Source organism: Apus apus, chromosome 1 (assembly GCF_020740795.1).
Source record: "Apus apus isolate bApuApu2 chromosome 1, bApuApu2.pri.cur, whole genome shotgun sequence".
Lineage (NCBI taxonomy): Eukaryota > Metazoa > Chordata > Aves > Apodiformes > Apodidae > Apus > Apus apus.
Window position 1 is genome coordinate 112514995 of NC_067282.1, and position 20497 is coordinate 112535491.

The 20497-nt window shown below is 41.9% G+C and overlaps 1 protein-coding gene across 1 annotated transcript; it reads right to left on the reverse strand.

The window, feature by feature from the left end:
- Positions 1-69: 69 nt before the first annotated feature.
- ZRSR2 (zinc finger CCCH-type, RNA binding motif and serine/arginine rich 2) lies at positions 70-18052 on the reverse strand. Its single transcript, XM_051608678.1, has 11 exons — positions 17980-18052; positions 15762-15841; positions 15518-15620; positions 15123-15231; positions 14698-14784; positions 12456-12494; positions 10521-10636; positions 8758-8971; positions 6413-6468; positions 6127-6236; positions 70-5496 (listed from the first exon to the last, which is right to left on the reverse strand). The coding sequence occupies exons 1-11, from the start codon at positions 18024-18026 to the stop codon at positions 5015-5017; spliced, it is 1443 nt and encodes a 480-aa protein (XP_051464638.1). The 5' UTR covers positions 18027-18052; the 3' UTR covers positions 70-5014.
- Between the last annotated feature and the right edge of the window lie 2445 nt (positions 18053-20497).

Below are 20497 nucleotides of genomic sequence, written 5' to 3' on the forward strand. Positions count from 1 at the left end.
GCTGTGTGTTTATATGTAGTTGTTTTTTTTAGGTTTTTTTTGCAGAGGAAAGAAGAGGCTACTCAGTGCTAGCTTAAAAAAAGGGAATTTTTATTACAGTGCTTAACCGGTTCTTGAGCACTTTATTAAAAAAAATGTGCGATTATGCTGTGTCCAGGATTAGTTATTTACATCCACTTAAATTGTACAGAAAGCAATAAATTAGCAAGTTTTTTGGAAGGCTTACCACATTAAACACTGAATTTATTAAAGTGGATGTTAAATTGATGCGGTAGTGCCACTTGATTTGAAAATTAAACCACATGTTGATTGAGACAGGGTTCTGGAAAATACAGACTCAAGATGCTGTTCCTTACATGGACATGAATAACTCAATGCACTGTTCACAATCTTAATCTCAACCAAAAATGTCTCAGATTAATTTGCTTTTAGTGGGAAGAGGTAGGAGGGAGCTAAAGCATCTGTTAGAATTGCTGGATTGTTGAGGCAAGTGATTGTTGGCTTGAGTGTCTTCAACTTCATTATTGAATCTTAGTCTTTAACTTGAAGAGGCTTTCCTAAAATTCTGCTGTTCCTTTTGAGTTCATGCCAGGATGGTCACCCTGTGGCTGCCCTTCTTGACTTACCCCATGCCATGTTTGTATGGCTTTCTAATCACGCTTTGAGTTTACTGAAAAGTAACTTACCAATGTTACTTATTTTCTTAAAAATTCAGCTGATACATCATTGCTGAATAGAAGGATATGTGGAGTAATAGAGGTTTATTTTAAGTACAACCAACTTAGAATAAAAACAATCTCAGCTGTTCTCAGATAGTGTAAGAAAGTAAACTAAGCTTTGAAGTTGTTAACCAACATAAGACTTCCATGTTTTGTAAGAAGTGCTGGTGCAGGACAGAAATCATAGAATCACAGAAGGGTGTGGGCTGGAAGGGACCTTACGGACCATCTGGTTCCAACTCCCCCTCCATGGGCAGGAACATCTCCCACTACACCGGGTTGCCCCAGGCCCCATCCAGCCTGCCCTTGAACATTTGCAGTAAGGGGGCAGCCACAGCTTCTCTGGGCAACCTGTGCCAGTGTCTCACCACCCTCATAGTGAATAATTTCTTCCTAGTATCTAATCTAAATCTATCCTCAAGGAAGCAATAGCATCTTTAAGCAGGCTTTTACATCTTTTTTGAAAAAAAAAAAAAAAAATCTTTCTTAGTGCTCAGGAATGTCATTGGTAAACTTCAGGGCAATTCCTGACAGAGCACTGGAACAGGCTACCCAGAGAGGTTGTGGAGTCTCTTCTGGAAACATTCATGCCTGGACACATTCCTGTGAGCTACTCTAGGTGATCCTGCTCTTGCCGGGGGGTTGGACTGGATGATCTTTCAAGGTTCCTTCCAACCCCTACCATTCTGAGATTCTGTGTGAATGGGGCAATGCAAAACTGAATCTGAGAAAGACATCCCATCATCAAGGGACATAAAGCTGAGAAGTTACTTAGGATGCTTTTCAGACCACCCATCCTAGAGAAGGAAGGTGTTCTTGTGTGCGCTTGTTCTCCCTCCCTAACAAATGAAAGCCTTACATTCAGCACATGGAGGTATGCTGGCCCTTCTCACTCCCCAGTGATGGTGGTTAGCTACAGGCAGAAAGAAAAACACATGGAAGCAACCACCAGTCAGAACTCAAGGGCATGCTGCTGTCAGGGCAAGCCCAGTTTCTTGGTGCTGGGCAGTAACACTACCTGTGTTTGCAGGAGTCCCTAACACACTGGCATTATTGCCCTTCTGCCACTAGAAAAACAATCTCTCTGCCCAGCTTGGCTGTGTTCCTCCTTCCATGGAAGAAGGGTAGGAGCAGCACTCGCTCTCCGTTCTGACTGCTGAAGGAGCTGCCTGGCAGGCCCTAAACAACATCTTGCAGCTCTTGCTTTAATCATCACTATAAAGCACCTCACTGATCCTTGCAGAAGTCACAACTGAAAGAGTTTTGGAAGCCACTGCTCTTAAGCAGTCATGAAAAACACACCAAAAAAACCCCAAAACTTGGCCAGTATTATTTTATAAGGTCCTTTTAAGTGGAATATGGAGAATAACGCACAGTGAGAACAAGCTATTCCTTGCAAATTTAAATCCTTTCTGTGTTTGTCTAGGGCTTCTCTCCATTTTGGAAAAAAAATAATTGAGCTTAACACTTAAAAACTCCTAGTCTCTTTGTCTCTTCAGAATAAATAGCTCACTCGGCTAATAAGGAAACACAAAGGAAACACATGCATATAACACTACTTAAGATTATGAAGTAGAGAAACAATACTGAAAAATATATGAACTCTGAAGTTAGAAAACTGGTTGAATTCCAGGTTTCATGCTAACAAATGCAAACTACATGTTGGATCTACAGCACTCAATTTCTGTGTAATAAACACACTGTATGTGAAAATGAATTATAATTACAGCTGCCAGTCCTACACTGCACAGGTACAGCCAGTTAGTTTGGGTCCAGGCCTCAAGGAACAAAGCTGAAAGCTTCAGCCATTACAGTAGCAGAAATAAAGTATATTTAATTTTGTACATGCATCTCTGAGCAAGACTTTTTTTTTTTATTATTATAAGAACTTTTATTAAAAAAAATACAGCAGCTCAGCCTCCCAGATCCCATTACAAAACCATGGGGACAAGGAGCCTAATTACTTGTGGAATTCTCATATGGTCTCAGTTGGCACTTGGTTTCTAATCCTGCAGAGGCTTGCTTTGCTTATTTCACCCGACTGGTCACAGGTTCCCACCACCCATTCCACCACTTCTGTTTGAGCTTGTTAATGGATTTCACCCAGATAAGGCTCAGCCAAAGCCTGCTGCAGGACACAGGATGTACAAGGAACTACAGATGGCCTAAGTCAGCTCTTCTACCTGAGAGCCTTAACCAGGGGCCAAGCTCAGCAGCATTACATAGTGGGATGCAAGGCAGCACCAGGGAACAGGAGGTGTCACTGGCCTGTCGGTGGTGCCTCTTGGCAAGCAGGACATGCCAGTTCAATTCTGCTCCAGGGAACTGAACCAGTTTGCCATATTCTGCACAAGTGACCCAACTAGACAAGTGAGCATCCATGAAAAAATAGAAACCTTGGGGAAAAAAATCTATCTGTAAGGTCTAGTTGGAAAAAGATACATTATGAAAAACTGGTGGTCACAAAATTCTCAAATATAATTTAAAACTTAGTGCTGTCTATCCTTGGAAATATGCCTTTCCAACAAAGCTATTACTCAAAAGTTATGCTATTAAATTACAATTCTTACATCTGTTAATAACCAAAACATTTAACCAAATTAACTAAGCTACAATTCTGCCTACAGTTATGACAATATATAGTGAAAGTTGTGTTTGAACTGAACATCAATATATAGCACTTTTGTTGTATCTCCATATTGGACAACAGTTACACATGAAAGAAGGAAAATGTATACTCAGCATGCTAGCCAGGTGCAGTATGCATTTAGAAAAGCAAAAATATATATATTAGATCCAGAAACAATGCTCATTCATTCTCTCTTAACTATCCTGGGTGGAAAAACCTTGCTGTGAGGAATGCTATCATAAAGTTTGGATATCCAGATTTTCTGTGGGACTTTATGTTACACTGTTGGAGTTGTAATGAGGATCTACCTGGAAACACTTTATGTCTACTTAGGCTCCTAACTGAGCTGGTCTGAACTGTACTCTGAAGGCAGGAGCCCAAGTTCTTTGGAGAGGGAGGCATCTCTACAGACCATTCAGGCCATTTGCACCCTCAGTGCCACCAGTGCCACAAACTGCTCTCCTGGCAACTGCAGACGCCTAGGTGCCCAAGTTAAATACCTGACATGAAGCAGTGTGAAGTACATCTGTCTAACAGCACAGATCGTTCATTTAAAAGTGAACAACTATTTGTAAGAATTTATCTAATTGCAGGTACTTGGCTAATACAGCTGTCATTTCAAAAAGGTTTTGTCCTGAAAACTTTGATTTTGTTCCCTGCTCTCCACCTTGACCATAGGGAAGCTAGGCAGTAGGGTGTCTTAAACTGGGAAAAAAAAACCTAGAAAGGTTGAAGTCAAGTCCTCCTCTCCAAAAAAACCTTAAGTATTGTTTCAGGTGTAAAATCTTCCGTTTCTTTAGCCACTCTGAACCATCTTGAACCTTCGCAACTAATACATGCATCTTCAGATAACAGATGTACACTTTTCCACTACTCATCACAGGTTAGGCAGGTTGTTTTCAACTACAAATGGTATGTGACCAAAAGGTATGCAAAGTATTTTTATCCTCAGTCGAGGATTACAAGTGCATGGTCTCCACTCTTACTTGAGGATTAAGGTACTGAATAAATTGATTGTTTTTCTGTGAATTTCCTACTCTGTTTTAGTCTACTGCAATCCCTACAGGCAATTAGCTCAGCAGCTCAGTCAGGGAGAGAAAAATCCAGCACTTATGACCACAAAGCTCCTACTGGGCATGTATTGTACAATCAAACAGTGATGTCTTTTAGATCCCTATTCTCCAACTCAGAACACGATTATATTTACTTTGCCTAGAAAGAGATTTCCCATAAACAGACAGAAAATGTAACTGGCAGTCTTCGACACAGACTTCAATTTGCAGTATGCTGGGGTGTGAATTTACAGCACACTGGCTGTTCTGTACTAACTCCTTACAGGGACAGCAAACACTTAACACACACATAACACGGAAATAAGCATATACCAAATAAGCTTTACTTTTCTTTCTATTTGTACTTGGTATGCATCCAGGTGTTGCAGCAGTCCAAGGGGACAGAGTAGCTAGAGTACTTGACATTCACACCTTATATAGGACTTAAACTTTTAATGTTCTGAAGTTTAGCACACAATAAACTAGGTTCCTTTATTAGGAAGAAACGTTTTAATGTGCAAGAACTTTATTTGAAACTCAAATATATCTGATGCCCTATTGGAAAGACTTGTCAGCTCTATGTTTCATCAATTAGCAACTTCCAAATAGAATTCTCACTTTGTTTTGGGAGTTTCGCTATTTTTTCCTCTGCTGCTTGATCTCTTTTTACCCCTGCTCCTGGATCGAGAGGAACTCCGACTTCTGCTCCTACTGCGTGTTCGACTATGACTTCTGCTGCGACTGCGGCCTCTCCTCTTCCTCCCCCTGCTGCGGGACCTCCTCCTTTCCCGACTTCGTGATCTGCCAGACCGGCGCCTTCTCTTGTTTTTGCGGCGATTCTTTTTCCTCTCCGATTCTCCATTTCTCCGGTACGAGTTCTCTGGGCTTGGGCTGCCCCTTCTCCTCGACCGGCTGTAATAGTCATCACGATGGCTCGTTCTGTTTCTCCTTTCAGAGTTTTTAGACAACTGACTAGTCCGTTCAGGAGAAGTACGTATGTCTCTATTGGCCTCCCAAAACTCATTGTTTGGATTTTTGAATACATGAAGAAAGTTGCAGTGTTTCCCTCTTGGACACTTCTGCCTTTCAAATAAGCCTGCAACAGATTAGGGTTTGCTTTTTTATGATCTGGACCTGGTAAATCTCTTTCTTCATTATGTACCTACTGCAAAGAAACTTATTAAACTGAATTTTGCTTCTTCAAAGAGAAAGACATGCATCTGACCACCTATTGATTTAATTCACGCAGGATTAATTTTCAGTATGTACTTTTCTTGGAATTAACTTTTGAATAACTATGAAGGTTTTAGCTTAAACAAAGTGATTTTACTACCTTAGACTGAGTATATATGTATAAGTAAGTCAAATGTGATAGTTACTGCTAAGAACTGTTGATGGTTCAGAAACTGCTGTTGCTTTTTACAGAGATAAATTAATACTTCCTGTAGTTTCACCTTAAGATTATTCTTTCCACAACTAGAATCCGTATTTTCTTTTCCAGTGCAAGGTAAATCCACTGGAACAATTCAGACGCTTACATGACATAGTACGAATATTCCCTTTCCTTCCTAGATCTACACAAGCAAGTTAGCATATTTGTCTTCCGAACAGAAATTAACTACAACATTAGGCAGATCTGAAAGCTACAGGCTAATTCTCTCTTTTTGACTTCCACCAGTACTTTCAGTAACACACATTCTCTTTTCCAAGTGTCTGTGTGACTCACCACATATCGCAGTTTTCCACCTTGTCACAGGACAAAATTCACAATGAAGCTGTCGGCCTGCATACCATCGTCCACTGAATAAAGCAAGAGCTGCCTGACAGTCCTTTTCCCTTTGGAAAGTAAGGAGGACACACAGCATTATCCTCATACAATCATTTAAGATATTACTTACCAATTTTAGGTTCCCATTACAGTACAAGAATAAATCACTTGGATTATAAAAACAGCATTCATGACGGGACTTTAGAGTTCAGTTCTAAAACTTAGTAAGACTGCAGGTACTTACGACTGATACTGGACGTAGACATTTCCTCGCAGGTGAGGCTCATAGTTGCAACTGACCTAAGGGGATGATAACACTAAGTTAGTGCAACAGAAGGTTTATGCTATACAGCAGCTCTTGCATGCTGAGATGGCAGCCATTCTGGTTTATGACAGCTCATCAATATGAGCTTGTATTTGATTTTCTTTTGAACACTTCATTTTAGCTAAATAATATATTAAAAAACCCTTTTGACTTATGTTTGACTGTTCCCAACATAATGCTTTGATTAACTCTGGGACCTCTCCTTCACTTAGTCCACAAGACAGCCTGTGCTTAATTGTCTTCCACTTCTCTGGGCCAATCCTACTGTGCAACAGCCAAATCCTGCTCTGAAAACAATTAGCAGTGTCCTCATGTGGAAATGTGGGATTCATTATGGTAAGAGAATCTTTAGAGCAATTTACCTTCCCAGCATCCCCATGAGATGTGGTAGAAAAGATGGAGTCACTAGCTTTCACTGTATGGCTCTGAAAAATGTTTTTTTCACAATGGTTTAGAATTCAAATTATCTCTAAAGCTCTGAAACGTACGCAGTTTAACTTCCTAGAAGCCTGTCACTAGATACAAAAAATTCTGAGATGGGCAGGCCCAAGCAGGCTAAAACCAGTTTTCCAGGGGAGAACTGTAACTCTTGCCCTCAGGGCTCTTTCGATACCCGCACCAAATGAGGCAAGTGGCTCCTTTTCATCACTGAACCCTGGCTGACCCTCAGAGAATACCTCTCTGTGCACTGGATTAGGCAAGGGCTTCAGACACAACAAGCAGCAGTTGTATAATGAAGTATTACAGAATAAGCAGTCAAACTATTTGAGATAAACAACGTCAACACAAGAACCGCAGAGAATTATTTTGCCATGGGCATTTTTGGGTGGGAAAAGAAGTGTGTTATGTGGGGATCTGCCTGGAGTAGCATCCCAGAAAGATGAGCACGAGTAAAACCGTGAGCTACATTGAAAAGGGAAGGCAGCTGGAAGAGAGGTGGGTATAATCTGATTCTAAACCATGACAGAGACTCAGCTCAGTCACAGTTAAGATCCCTGCAGCCAACACATAATTTCTTAGCATCTCATATTAATATAAGGAACATGCCCATGAAAATATTACAGTTGCACAACACCTTCAGAAGCTGAGAAATGCCACACTAAACAGCTCTAAACCCATTATTAGTCATAGGGATCAAAATATCTGCAACTTGTACAGTTGCATATAACAACCACGATACAAAGTTGAGAATGAGAGTTTGATGGTGAGGCAGCATTTCAACCCATGCTCCATTAGGAATCTACATCCCATCTTCTAGGATGGAGCACAGCTTCCAGTATCCCATGAATCAAAATATGGAGGGGATTACTCCTCCAAACAAGTGGAGTTTTCTTACCTATAAAGCTCATTATACAACTAATGAAAATTTACTTTTTGTACTTTCCTCTTGGTTGAAATGCTAATACAATCTCAGTTCTGAGGCAGCTGTCAGTAGATGGAAACAAAAGGAGAAAAGGTACTGCGTGCCTCCTGGTGACTGCAGGAAAACACTCAGGAATAGCAAGCAGAAAGGGATGCTGCAGTAAGTTCTACTACAAGATTTCGCATCCAAGCTGGGTATTTTGGGGCAATGTGGGACTGTTAACACACACCATTCATCTCTGAGGTCTCTATTTACAGGTCTCTCTTTTTTCCCCCATAAGAAGTAAGTATATAAATGGGAAAAAGTCAGGAAAGAACATTCAACAAACCACACAGAGTAACTAAGGATGGATGACAAATCTCAACATTTACGTAACTTACCTTTTTATATTTCCTCCTACTGAAATATCTACTACTTTCTCAATTCATTTTAATTTGATTTTATTTTATCCAACCAGTCCTAAAATGGCATTGTTTGGGTATATACTCCAAATCCATTTTATACCCACCCCCATTTCAAATACAATAGTCCAGATATATTTATATTGTCTAACAGTCTTAGTGGACCCTCTGGGGCTTCTCACAGGCTAAGTAAAGAAGGGACTGTGAAGTAAGTGGACTATTGAGCAGTGTGAATAACTTGCAATAAAAAAAAAGCACATGCTTTTATAACAGTTCAGGGGAGAGGGAGAAAAGACTCACCCAGAATAAGACAATTCTCTGTAACAGCAGTGACAAGTTTACAGGTGACAGGAGAGATGCACACTTTGCTGTAAGGACACTGTATAGTTCTCCAGGATTTAGCTAGGGCATGCTGAACAGAATTCCTGTTAAGGCCAGTAAAACACAACTTCCGTGGTATATGCTCTATATTTTAAAAGCTATGACGCTCAGATGCATACCTTGAATTGAACAACTTTCCCCACATTCTGAAATTCAGGGAGCACATCCTCGTAGAACTCCAGGAACTGCTGATAGGTCTCCTCATCACTGTACTCCAGACTCGCGTCTGTGTCGTAGTCATCCCTGCGGCACTGCTCCATGCCGAAGGTGATGAACATCCCTCGCACCAGGAGCGTCTTGCTCGATGTTGGGTAGTTATGCTTGCGGGAACATCTGGACATTTGAAGCAACAAAAGCAAAGTGAAAAGATCAGCACTTTCAGCAGAAGGCGCACTTGGTGAAACTTCACACACCTGCCATTTTGAGTAACAATTATCACAAAAGAGACTTCCATTAGTAGAAGATCAACGTATTTCAATCAGTAAAACAAATCTTTTGGAAGTGAGTGTGATTATACTCTTCATGCTTTCTGCCACTCATAAATACATTCTTGCTTTAAAAAGCACATCTGTAAATGCTGTAAATACCAGTAATGTAATAAGATCTCAAGTAATGTATTTTAGGTTTCCAGGGCTAAATGTGTTCCCCACTTCTGACAGGCTTTAAAGAAAGACTACTGACAATCATTCAAGACATTTTGAAGCAAGGTCCTGCTCTTCTTTTTGCAAACGGAAGAACTTCTACTGAAGTTCTTCTCATAATTTGGGAGGTGGGGCAAGGGAATGAGAGAAGGAGAGCACATTTGGACCTGAAGCTGGATGAGTACAAGATTGGTATTTTTCCACTTCTGAAAAAAATTATTCTTCTAAGTCAGTCTTACCTTCATTTGGGTCTTCTTGGCAGCCACAGAAGTATTTTATCTCCCTCACTGTCCATCATATTCTGTCTACCTCCCTCAAATACTGAAATATAGTTCCCCCTCACAAACCTTTAGATTCAGTAAGAACATAGATGTTAGCCTCCATGTTTATCTCACTGTGCTTTATGATCTCCATGTCCTCTAGTAACAAGTTTCACAATTTGTTTCATACTGGAAAGTACTGTGTTTGTTCATTCTTTTTCTTAAAGCTGGTAAACTCCAGGAACATGTAATTAAACTGTTTCATAATAAAAGCAAATAATCCTTTCCATAGTACTTATGAGTTTAATGCTCATCTACCACAGCCCTCTTCCATCATCTCTTACAAAGCAGAGTCTAGTTAGACACTCCTAAGAAAGGTGCTCTGCATCCCTGATCATTACCTTGTCCTTCTATCTTCTTGCCTTTTACTGTATGTCCCTTCCAAGGCAGGGCATCCGTAACAGTATGCAAGAGCCAAGAATTAATGTATCACACATTTACACAGCATACAAACAGGAGAATTTTGGAAACTGACCTACAGCTTTCCCAGCTGTGCAGATGCACCTTAATTTGCTTTAGTCCATTTGAGATTTGATTTACTTTTTTAGAGAATGTGGCACATGCAAATTAGACAAAATAAAATAACAACATCTGATGTATCAGGCCTGCATTACGAACAGAAAGCAAATATATTCTGTCTGAATAGATCTGTGCCTGTCTCAGAGCTAAGGAAAAGTCAGTTTGACCAATGTTACCAGAATGCATCATCAATAATATACCATAAAAATAAATAGTTCCATTCCAGCCAGGCAATGCTTTTGCTCTTCATGTCCAGTTCCATCGTGAAAAACAGAACCACATCCAAATACACTAAAGTAATTTATATAGCAATTTTTCTTCAGTTTGCATATGACCTAATGAAGCTGCTTCCCTTTCAACTCTCCAAAACACTTCTATGCTTGCAAGTGCTCCGTTGATTACCTGTCTCCAAATCGGCAGGAGCCTGTTTTTATATAGAATGGGCAATTTGCTCTGTCCTTCTCTGTTCCTATATTCTCTGGGGGCTCTGGGTTATGCCAGGTCACACCATTCTCCAGCTGTGAAAAAAACATTAAAATACACATAAGTCAGAAAAGAATAGAGAAATATAGCATCAAAATAAAACTGCCAATTCAATCCACATGCAATTATGAGCTGTGTTACTAAAAGACAAGCTGAACCTTTTAAGCATTGTTTTATAATGCTGCCCAGTGCCTTAGGTTTCTGGTGATGGAAATCTCTTTTCTTGACAACTGTTCAGTTTTAAGAACAAGTCATGGTTTCTTTTTAACAACAACAAAAACCTGTGCATCTGGATGCTTTCTTTTGCTAAGGGAAAAGCCTCTTAAGATTCTGTAACCAAAAGAGCTGCAATAATATATGCTCCTCAATTATTTCATTTGTAATCAACGAGAATTACAAATATTGGGACAGATTTTTTCCATCCAAGTAAGCCCAATTCCTACTTCACTCCAGGACCCACTGAACAGCACTTTATAGACCTGGAAGATGAACGCTAGAACTATTTACTTATTTGTCTTTACAACAGCTCAGATCTCAGAAAGGTTATGACTATTGCTTTTTTATTCAGGTAGAAAAGGCTAAAAAGAAAGTAACCTGCCAAAGGCCAGGAAAAAAAAAATAAATTAAATTCATAGCTAGCACTGGAATTAAAAGCCTCCATACTGCTCATCTCAGGCCATTAAGATTTATGTAATTAAAAATGGAATTACCATGTTGCAAGGGTTGACTGACTACAAACAAAATGCATTTTAAAAAGGGAATTTTAATTTTGTTAGCCAAAAGGTCTGTAAAGCTGACTAGCCTAAGTTATCATTTGAAATCAACTGAAAACTGTTTATTTACAAGCAGCATTTGATCCTGCTACCAGCTGTGTTCATGACTCTCAGCCTCAACTTTCTTTCAACAAAACAGCACTGTCATTTCAACAGTGTACACAGTAAGTAACTGAACCCTGAACCGATACTATAATGAAGTCTTAAGTTCACCACATTTCTGCCTATTCCCTTGCAGAAATGGCTACTACTACATCTTGAGATCTGGGCAGGTAGTAGTTCAGAGCACTTTTCTACCTATATGATGAAATAAAAGCATGAGATTTCCTACCTAAAAAAACTCTCAACGTAATTTGGAACTGAATGTAATGCCAATGTAGTTATGGCAATCAACATATAATGGATTAGGTTAAAACTTAATTTTCAGATTCATCCAGCAGAGCAAGAATTTTCACAAGTTTAACCATATGATAGAGATAAAAAGTCAATTCATTCTTTATGGCAATAGCAAAGACTGAATTAATCCTCCTTAAGATCGAAATGACTGCAGTTTTCTTCACTACATACTGCCAGCTTGAGATCCATGCTCTTTCAAGCACCAGAGCAGCCAGCTTCTCCCTCCCCCACCTCTTTTTTTTTTTTCCTTTTCTTAAGGATTTGTGCCCTCCTCTGCTGCAGATTCCTCTTATTTAGAGTCTGCCATCTGCTTAAAAAGACAAGTTTGTCTTGCCACCCAGAAGGACTGACAGATTTATTTAGAATTCTAATTCACAAAAAAAACCCATTGTGTATAGTGGTTTTTAACAGCACCCAGCAGTATTTCCAGATTAATTTTGACTCAGATCTCCTGAACAGGAATACACATGCACAACTGCACTGCCACCAGCCTGCAAGTAATATGCTTTATTATGTTCCACCCAGCAAATAATTGTTTACAGCTCACGCAAGCCACTACAGCCACTACATATTAAATTTATTCAGGCCATTAGGTTCTTGAGAGCAGGTGGACAATACGCCAGAAGGCAAATGCTGGATGGCAATTAAATTATATTTCAGTTCTTCAAAAAGTCTGTGAGCATACCTGGCTTTCAGCTTGATCCAGCATCCTCTGCACAGCTGCCTATAAATAGTGCAAACACAGTACTAGTGAAAACCCTGAGGACATGCAAAACATCTGGTTTATTTAGTTAAGAACCTAATTTACAATACTCAGTGATTATGCATAATAAAAGTTTTATGAGGTTTACTTAAAAAAAAACCCAAGATTTTACTTTTGCTCTGTAGCAATTCACACAGCACAAAGCTGTTAAAAGGATACATCAGTCAAGACCCTCCTGTAGGTGATTTTCTTACCTAAATGCTAGACAACTTTTAAAGTTTAATTTTCTTCTTTTTTAAAAACTATCCTTGAGTTATTGAACACTTAAATATATCTCCTGCTCAAATATTCAGTCTGATCAATGTTAAATTCATAATAATTTAGTTGTACTAAGCTTTTTAACTTAGAACATTCTGTGTAACACACATTGCTTAGTAAGCCTCTGTTGAAACATACAAAAATGTTAAGAAACTTTAGTATCTTAAGTTCACTGTATCTACCCTTCCAAATACATGAAAACAATGAGGATATTCTTTCCCTTCCTTCTTCTAAGGGGATTGAGCAGAACAATAAAGACACTCTCCAAACCTGGATGGAAGTTCTAACAAATTATTCTAGGAAGTTCCAAGAAAAAAAAAGACATTTAAACATGACCAATAGAAGAACATATGCTAGCATTGTTCTCATATGGAAGAGAATGAATTAAATTAAAAGAGAGGAACAGCAAATAAAAATTTAAAAACGTAACCCAAGATGAGGACCCAGACAGCATCTGGTACTAATCATCTGTCAGATATTATCCCCCCAGTTAAACAAATAAATAACTGAAAACCAAACAAACCCAAAAACCAAACCAAAACAAAAAAACACCAAACTAAAAAATCTATTTTCTTATCTTGGAGGGGAAAAATATACTTTTTTTTAAATCTGTAAGTTGGAATTTGCATAAACTGTTGTTTCAAAAGACAGGCCAAATCAATAGAAAAACTTTCTGCTGCTGAAATAGGTGGCTACAATCCCAGCTGGCTACTAAGTTTCCCTCTGGGTGCCTGTCAGTACCCTCTAAGAGCCAGTTTAGCTCACTAAAACAGTAGAATAGTAATCTAGAAAAAACGAAAACAAAACCCACAAACCAACAACAAACAAAAAAGAAAGCGGCTCCCACCTAGTTCAGGGAACCAAATTAGCCCACTAAGGGCTTGGGAAAACCCAGACACAAGAAGGAACTAAAACCCACTATTACCATAGTTCAGCTCTATTTGAGCTACATCTCAACCCTAAACAGAGGACATGACCATCATTTTCTCTCCCTACTCTGCAAAGAGAGAAACGGACACTTATGAGGAAGTAAGACAGGAAATACAACAACTGCTGTTCTTTTTCATTCCTCATGCAAGTGTTACACAATTTGTGAAGCAACCGTTAAAGGCAGGAGACAACACTGTTGGCTCATGTCTCTTCTCCTGCTGTGGCTACCAGACACCGTAGCAAGACACCTCCCAGTAAAATGACTGAAATCTTTTGCCATTCTGGAGAAGTGAAAATGACTGGATTCTAGAAAACTGGACTGCAATCACCCTGTAGTGGTGATAGGCCAGTCCTCATGTTGGATTTCTGTACAGGACACCTTACATATAGGTCACTTAACCTCTAAAACTTAAGAATGTATCAGTAACATAAATGTTATCAATTACTAATATTGTCAGTAAATATTGTTTCTCCACCCAAGGAGCTCTGAAAAAGATACGTCCTGTTGGATGAGCCAGGTAAAGAAGAGCTGTAATATATTTTTTGATTGAGAACCATGTTAAGGAACAGCAGCGAAGTAATTCCAAATTCCATATCCTCACTAGGAATTTTCTTCACCATTGACTGTGTTCAACTGGGACATTAACTAAGGATTATATTTAATGCATGATGCAAAAAGTGCACGTATCAGAACCTGCATTCAGAGTGTGCCTTCATATTCAACTGATGCGAAAAATTACACACTATGAACAATCAGATGTGTTAAAATTAGTTACCCTTCTAGTTATATGGATTCACTAGATCCTCCTTAACTGGGAAGTACAGTTTCAGAATTTAGACAGAATGCAGAGGAGTAACTAACACATTTATATATTGGCTAAATAGAATAAAATCCCTCTTCAACATCCACACACGACTGCATCTGATGATGTATGAGGATATGTAACATGTTTATCCTCCCACTGCCAGGAATCACCTCTCTCTCTTTCTTCTCCTGTTGCTTCTGCTGTGCCACTTCTCTTTCTTTTCTTTGCTGCTCTTCCCATTCTTCTTTGATCTTCCTCTTTATGTTAAAAAAAATATTTAAAAAAATTATTTAAGGAAACAAATGCTTTATAATCAGTCAAACTCAAAACTATCATGTTGTATTACAACTCCTTAAGCATTAAGTTTTCATCCAGTCACAAGCAACTAAATCTCTGGACAAAAATCCCTTTTAAAGTTGTTGGGGTTTTTTTTTTTCCTTTTTAATTTTGCTCTTCTAGAATGGAATAAGGAAGAGCTTATGTTTTCAAACATACCAACATCAAGAAAGCTGAGTCCACTATAGAATAATAAAAGATATTACACTAAGTCTACTTCATTGCCAGACACAAGTGCAACTCTCAGTTTATACATCACCTCTTCTTCTTCCTGGCGTTTTCTTGCAGCTTCTTCTTTTTCTTTCTTAAGCTTGAACTCTTCTTGGGCCTTTTCTTCTCTCAGCAACCACTGTTCATGTAGTTTTTGTCTACCCAGGAAATGAAATACCGGTTAGACAAAATTTAATGACTACCCACAAGTGATGCAATTGTCATGCATACAATTTGAATTTTTTAGTTCAGCAATAACTACAGCTTATTCAATCTTCTTTAGAAAATTCATTAGGAATCATTCAGGCTTTAGAGAAAAACTGTAGTCTGGAATATAAAAAAAGGATTGTGTTTTACAGAATATATTGAAACTGCTTGAAGTATCAAAATGGAATGGACTACAAATCTATCTGCTGCATATTTGTCATTTCCTAGATTTTTCACCTTTCTGCCTCAAGCTTTTTTTCTTCTTCTTCTTCCTCCTCCTCTTCTTCTTCCAGTTCCTCCTCTTCCTCCTCAGACACTGATTCATCTTTTTCTGCAGCTTCTGAGAAAAAACACAGATCAATGCATCTGAGCAACTGAATGTTATTGTCAGCAAAGATACATGAAATTACGGCCTTCTGAAAAACAAACAAAAAAGAATCACTGCTAGTTCCACTGACAATACAAAACGCTTCACAGTTACCTGAGTCCCTTAGTTTGGCAAGAGCCTGTCGCTTTTTTTTTCGCTTTTCTTTCTTCAGAATAGCTCTGTATTTTTGATGGCTGAAGATGAAAGAGTATTATTTATGTTAAAACAGCCAAAGAAAGGATTTTTACTGTCATACATGCACTTCATTTAAATCGGCAAGTATAAAACCCCACAAATGGCAAAATTAGCAGCTACTCACAGAATCACAGAATCCTAGGGGTTGGAAGGGACCTCGAAAGATCATCCAGTCCAACCCCCCTGCCAGAGCAGGGTCACCCAGAGCACATCACACAGGAAGGTGTCCAGGCGGGTTTTGAATGTCTCCAGCCAAGGAGACTCCACAACCTCTCTGGGCAGCCTGTTCCAGTGCTCTGTCACTCTCACAATAAAGAAGTTTTTTCTGATATTCACATGGAACCTCCTATGCTCCAGTTTGCACCCATTGCCCCTTTTCCTATCACTGGACATCACTGAAAAAAGCCTGGCTCCATCCTCCTGACACTCGCCCTTTACATATGAAATATTCATATGAAACAGGAACTCTGCAGGGACATCTGACATGACAATGACATCTGTAGCTACACTGTTAGAGCTGCATGTGGGCAGCAGTAACAACCACGTTCAGACACAACACACAACGTTTCATCCTTCTTGAGCTCAGTAGTATGTGATGCTATCACCAGCTCCATGAAATCTCCCTTAAATCCTGGAACTTGGTCATCAGATAACATAAGGAAGAAAAACGTGGGGATCTGCAACCCTGTAATTTTGGCACACCTTTCAGCACATTCTGGTCTTCCTCTCTTTTACAGAGTATGAAATTTTAAGTGCCTTCCCTTGATATTCTCTACAGGCAGCAGTCTTAACGTGTAGATAACAAAAACACACTTAACAACCACCACAGGTAATGCTCAGGTGTACTCTTCTGCTACTGATGCTCATCCTTGTTTGTCTGACAGCTCAGCAAGGCTGCCTAGAAACAGCATCTTCCTTTCATTATGGCTAGAAAGTATTTGAAATCCTTTTCCTCTCAACCCCTGTTCTGTCATTTTTCATTCTAGCTCTCTTCTTTCTAGTCAGCTATAATGGAAAAATACAAGGGAGGAATGATCTTCCACTCTTGTAATTTTGCCGTGCCAATTTGGATGGGAGATCAAAACTTTCCTGTTTCAGGGTACATAATTGTACAAGATTCCACAGGGGTCACTCAAGCCAAAAACCTCATCTGCATCTCTAACCCTTCCATGCTGTGCATGCCACCAGTACCACCACAGTGGTTATCCCAGCAACAGAGTGCCTGCCCTTAAAGAGCAATGCCCGACGGCCTGCTCTGCCCACATGTGAGCCTTCTGCCTTTGATGAAGCAAAGCCCTGCAGCTCCTCCTGTAATGTCACCTGCCTGAAACGAATCCCACCCGTTCAGCAGGTGCTGGGGGCTGGCAAGTGAGGACACCTCCTTCCCAGCTCCTAGGCTTTCTTCGGTGCTCTTGAAGCCCAAAGAAGAGAGAGAGCGCAACTCTCCTCAGTTCCAGACCACAGCAGTGCACGAGCAGGTGGGCAAAGAGCTGAAGCGCAAGGAGCCGCTCCGGGGCTGGGGCTCGCCTCCCCCTCCAGCCTCCGCGACCGAGCAAGGCCACTCCACCGAAAACTCGGGAGGCCCGAGCCCGGGCTCCCATCATCTGCGGAGGGGGCGGGACGGGGCTCAGCCCGGGCCGCAGCCTCCGCACCATCCTCCCCCCGCCCCGGGGCGGGGGGCGCTGACCCCGGGCCGCACCGGCAACGGCCCCCGCGCCCCGCCCGCCCCCCGCCCGCCGGGCCAGCAGCGGCCCCGCCCGCACCCAGCGCCCCGCACCCCCCGCCCCGGCCCTGCCCGCTGCCGGCTCCGCCCCCGGACCCCACCCCACCCACCCCCCCCGTGGCCCCCCTCTCGGCCCCCGGGGCCAGGCCGCGCTCCCTTCCGACCCCCCCCGCCCCGCGGGAGCCCGTTTCCCACCCCCTCCGCCCCCGCGCTGCCGGGCGGCCATGAGCGCGGCCGCACGGAGCTGCGCCACTCCCAGGCCCAGCCGCCAGGCGGCCTCGGCTGCGGGCACCGCGCGGCCGGGCGGCCGGGGCCAGGGACGGGCCTCGAACCTTCTAAGGAGTCCCCGGGCCCTTTCCCCTTCACTCAGGAGGCGGCGGGGAGGCCGGACACCGGCCTCGGCCTCGGCCTCACCTCAACTTCCCCAGCGGGGACTCGGGAAGCAACATGGGCGCCGCCATCTTGCGTTACGAAGGGGGACGTCACGTGACCCCGCGGCGGAAGGGCGCGCGATCCCTTCCGCCGGCGGGCGGGGGCGGGGGGGGTTAGAGGTGGCGATGCCGGCTGCGGGTGCTGGCCCTGGGGCTGCGGGTGCCGGCCCTGGGGCTGCGGGGACCCGCCGGGCGGGACACGGTGTCACCGGGAGCCCGGGAAGCCTGCTGCGTGTTGCGGGTGCCTGTGCCGTGTGGACGGTCCCCTGCTGCCGACGGCCGAGCTGTGAAGTGCGGGTGTGAGGTGTGAGATGTGAGGTGTGAGGTGTGAGATGTGAGGTGTGAGCTGTGCTGCGCTCGCCGAGAGGGGAGCTCCCGGCGGGTCGCTGCGCTGCCGAGGGCACAGCCGGCCTGGCCCGCAGCCTATCGGGGCCGACGCGGGTCCCGGCCTCAGGGCTGCAGAGGCGCGCCAGGCGGGTGTGTTGGTGAACTCAGCCCGCGGTGCAGGTGCGTTCTCATCGTCACCTCCGAGGCAATAAGTTATAAATGCGTTTCGTGGCAGGAAGTGAGTTACAACGCATCGCGGGGATGGTGGGCCTGAATATGCAGGTTGTCAGGGATCAGTTCCTCGGTGGCAGGTGTTACAGCTGGCAGGCTTCAGAGGCAATGGATTTCCAAGTTTTATTTGGGCGTGTCCTGCATAGCCATTAGGAATGCATGTTGTTTATTGAGATCTGAATTACTGTCCTAAACCACAGTGTAGCAGCCTCGTGTATCCTAGGGGTAGCATATTGCCTAAACAGGCCGAGCTGCTGGCAGTGAAACATACCAGAGCAGCCCTTGTCAAAAGCAGGCTGATGGAGTGTGCTGTTCATCAACATCATATCTTCTTAGTTACTCTGAAGCTCAGTGAAGTTATTCAAGCATGTGACTGCTCCAGGAAGCAGTTTCATTTGCTGTTTGGCCAGTGAATATTCAGACCATGACCCCTCTATTACTCAGCCATGTTTCAGATTCTAGATTGTCTTTTAAAATGAAGCAGTTAATCCCACTTTTGCAGTTTGCTCTTGCAGAACATACATAAAAAATAACACATCATTTCCTGTTCCTTAGGTACAGAAGATGGCAGCATTGTGCATTTTACATCTGATGAACCATTGACACCCATGAAGACTTTGGAAAAAGACAACCAAATGTGTTTCACCAGCCTTATTTCATTAAGCAATTAAAACTACAACTTTTCATCCTCCCTTTAACAGAGTAAATGCCACAAAAACAACCTTCCTTTAAACTATTTCTAAGTGAAAATGGAAAAATTCAATGATTTATTTCATTAATATGCTACATTTCATGATGGCATTTTCCCAATATACTTGGGGAAAGAACCGTCCTGAACTCACATATTTGAGTAGTGAAACAGAGGATCTCTGTAAGAAAACACAAAATACATCAGCTATTACAGATGCTTATAGTGATTCTGGAAAAAGCTATCTTTCCTCTTTGAAACAGGAATACAGTAATTGTGTGTTTTCTCAATTTTTTAAATTCTCACTAATTTATCCACATAACAGGAGCTTGATGCTCAAGTACAGCTGCAGAATTCCATTTCATTGACACAGTGTCAGGAAGAAACAAATACCCCCATTCTAGCCAAGAGGCTTTCACATATCCCAAGTAATGCAGCGTTCCGGTCAGTAGTTGTATGATCCCTTACACTGGGATTATAGACTATGGGACTTTTCAAGCGTATCTTATTTTTGTGGAAACCTTAAAGAAATTTGTGAATTTTGCTCTTACATCTTTCCTAGAGAAAAATACATCTGCATAGTATGGTACTTTGTGAACCCTATAATGCAAAAGCGGATACCAGGTATCCTGGTTACGCTTCACAGAACGGAGGAACATTTATCTTCCAGCTTCAAGTTAGACACCATATTCCATTATGAATCTCGGCGTGTCTTGTAAGTTCTATGCCCAGAACTATGCATGCTCAGTAGACCAGCTCTGAGCAAGCATACAAGTACTCTGATTAGCACACATTTGAACTTGCTTTTCACAGGGTTCTTCTGGTTTCCATTTCTCTCATATTTCCTACCAGTGTGGACTGACGTAAGCAGGTAAGAAGTGTTTGCTCCCTTTGTTGTATGCTCAAGTCCTCTGGAGAGAAAAGAAAGATTCATTTTATAAGCGTACAGATAGTCTAATAAAAGTTGTCCTCGTCACAATTTGTGGAGTTGTATCATCATAGAATGGTTTGGGTTGGAAGGGGCCTTAAAGATCATCCAGTTCCAAACCCCCTGTGTGGACAGGGACACCTCCCACTAGACCAGGTTGTTCAAAGCCCTGTCCAGCCTGGCCTTGAACACTTCCAGAGAAGGGGCAGGATGGTTTTTGCCATATGCTCCAGTAGAATAGCAGTGCCTTTCCTCACCAAATCATACAGCTTTTATTTTCCTCAGTGAAGAAAACGGACATAGGAGAATGTGTGGGAAATGACAGTA

Coding starts and splice junctions, on each gene's coding strand:
- ZRSR2 (XM_051608678.1), bottom strand. CDS start 18,026: ATGGCGGCGCCCATGTTGCTTCCCGAGTCCCCGCTGGGGAAGTTGAG. Junction 10,637..12,455: donor TGGATCAAGCTGAAAGCCAG/GTATGCTCACAG, acceptor TTTTTTTCACAG/CTGGAGAATGGTGTGACCTG. Junction 8,972..10,520: donor TCCTGCCGATTTGGAGACAG/GTAATCAACGGA, acceptor TCAAATGTCCAG/ATGTTCCCGCAAGCATAACT.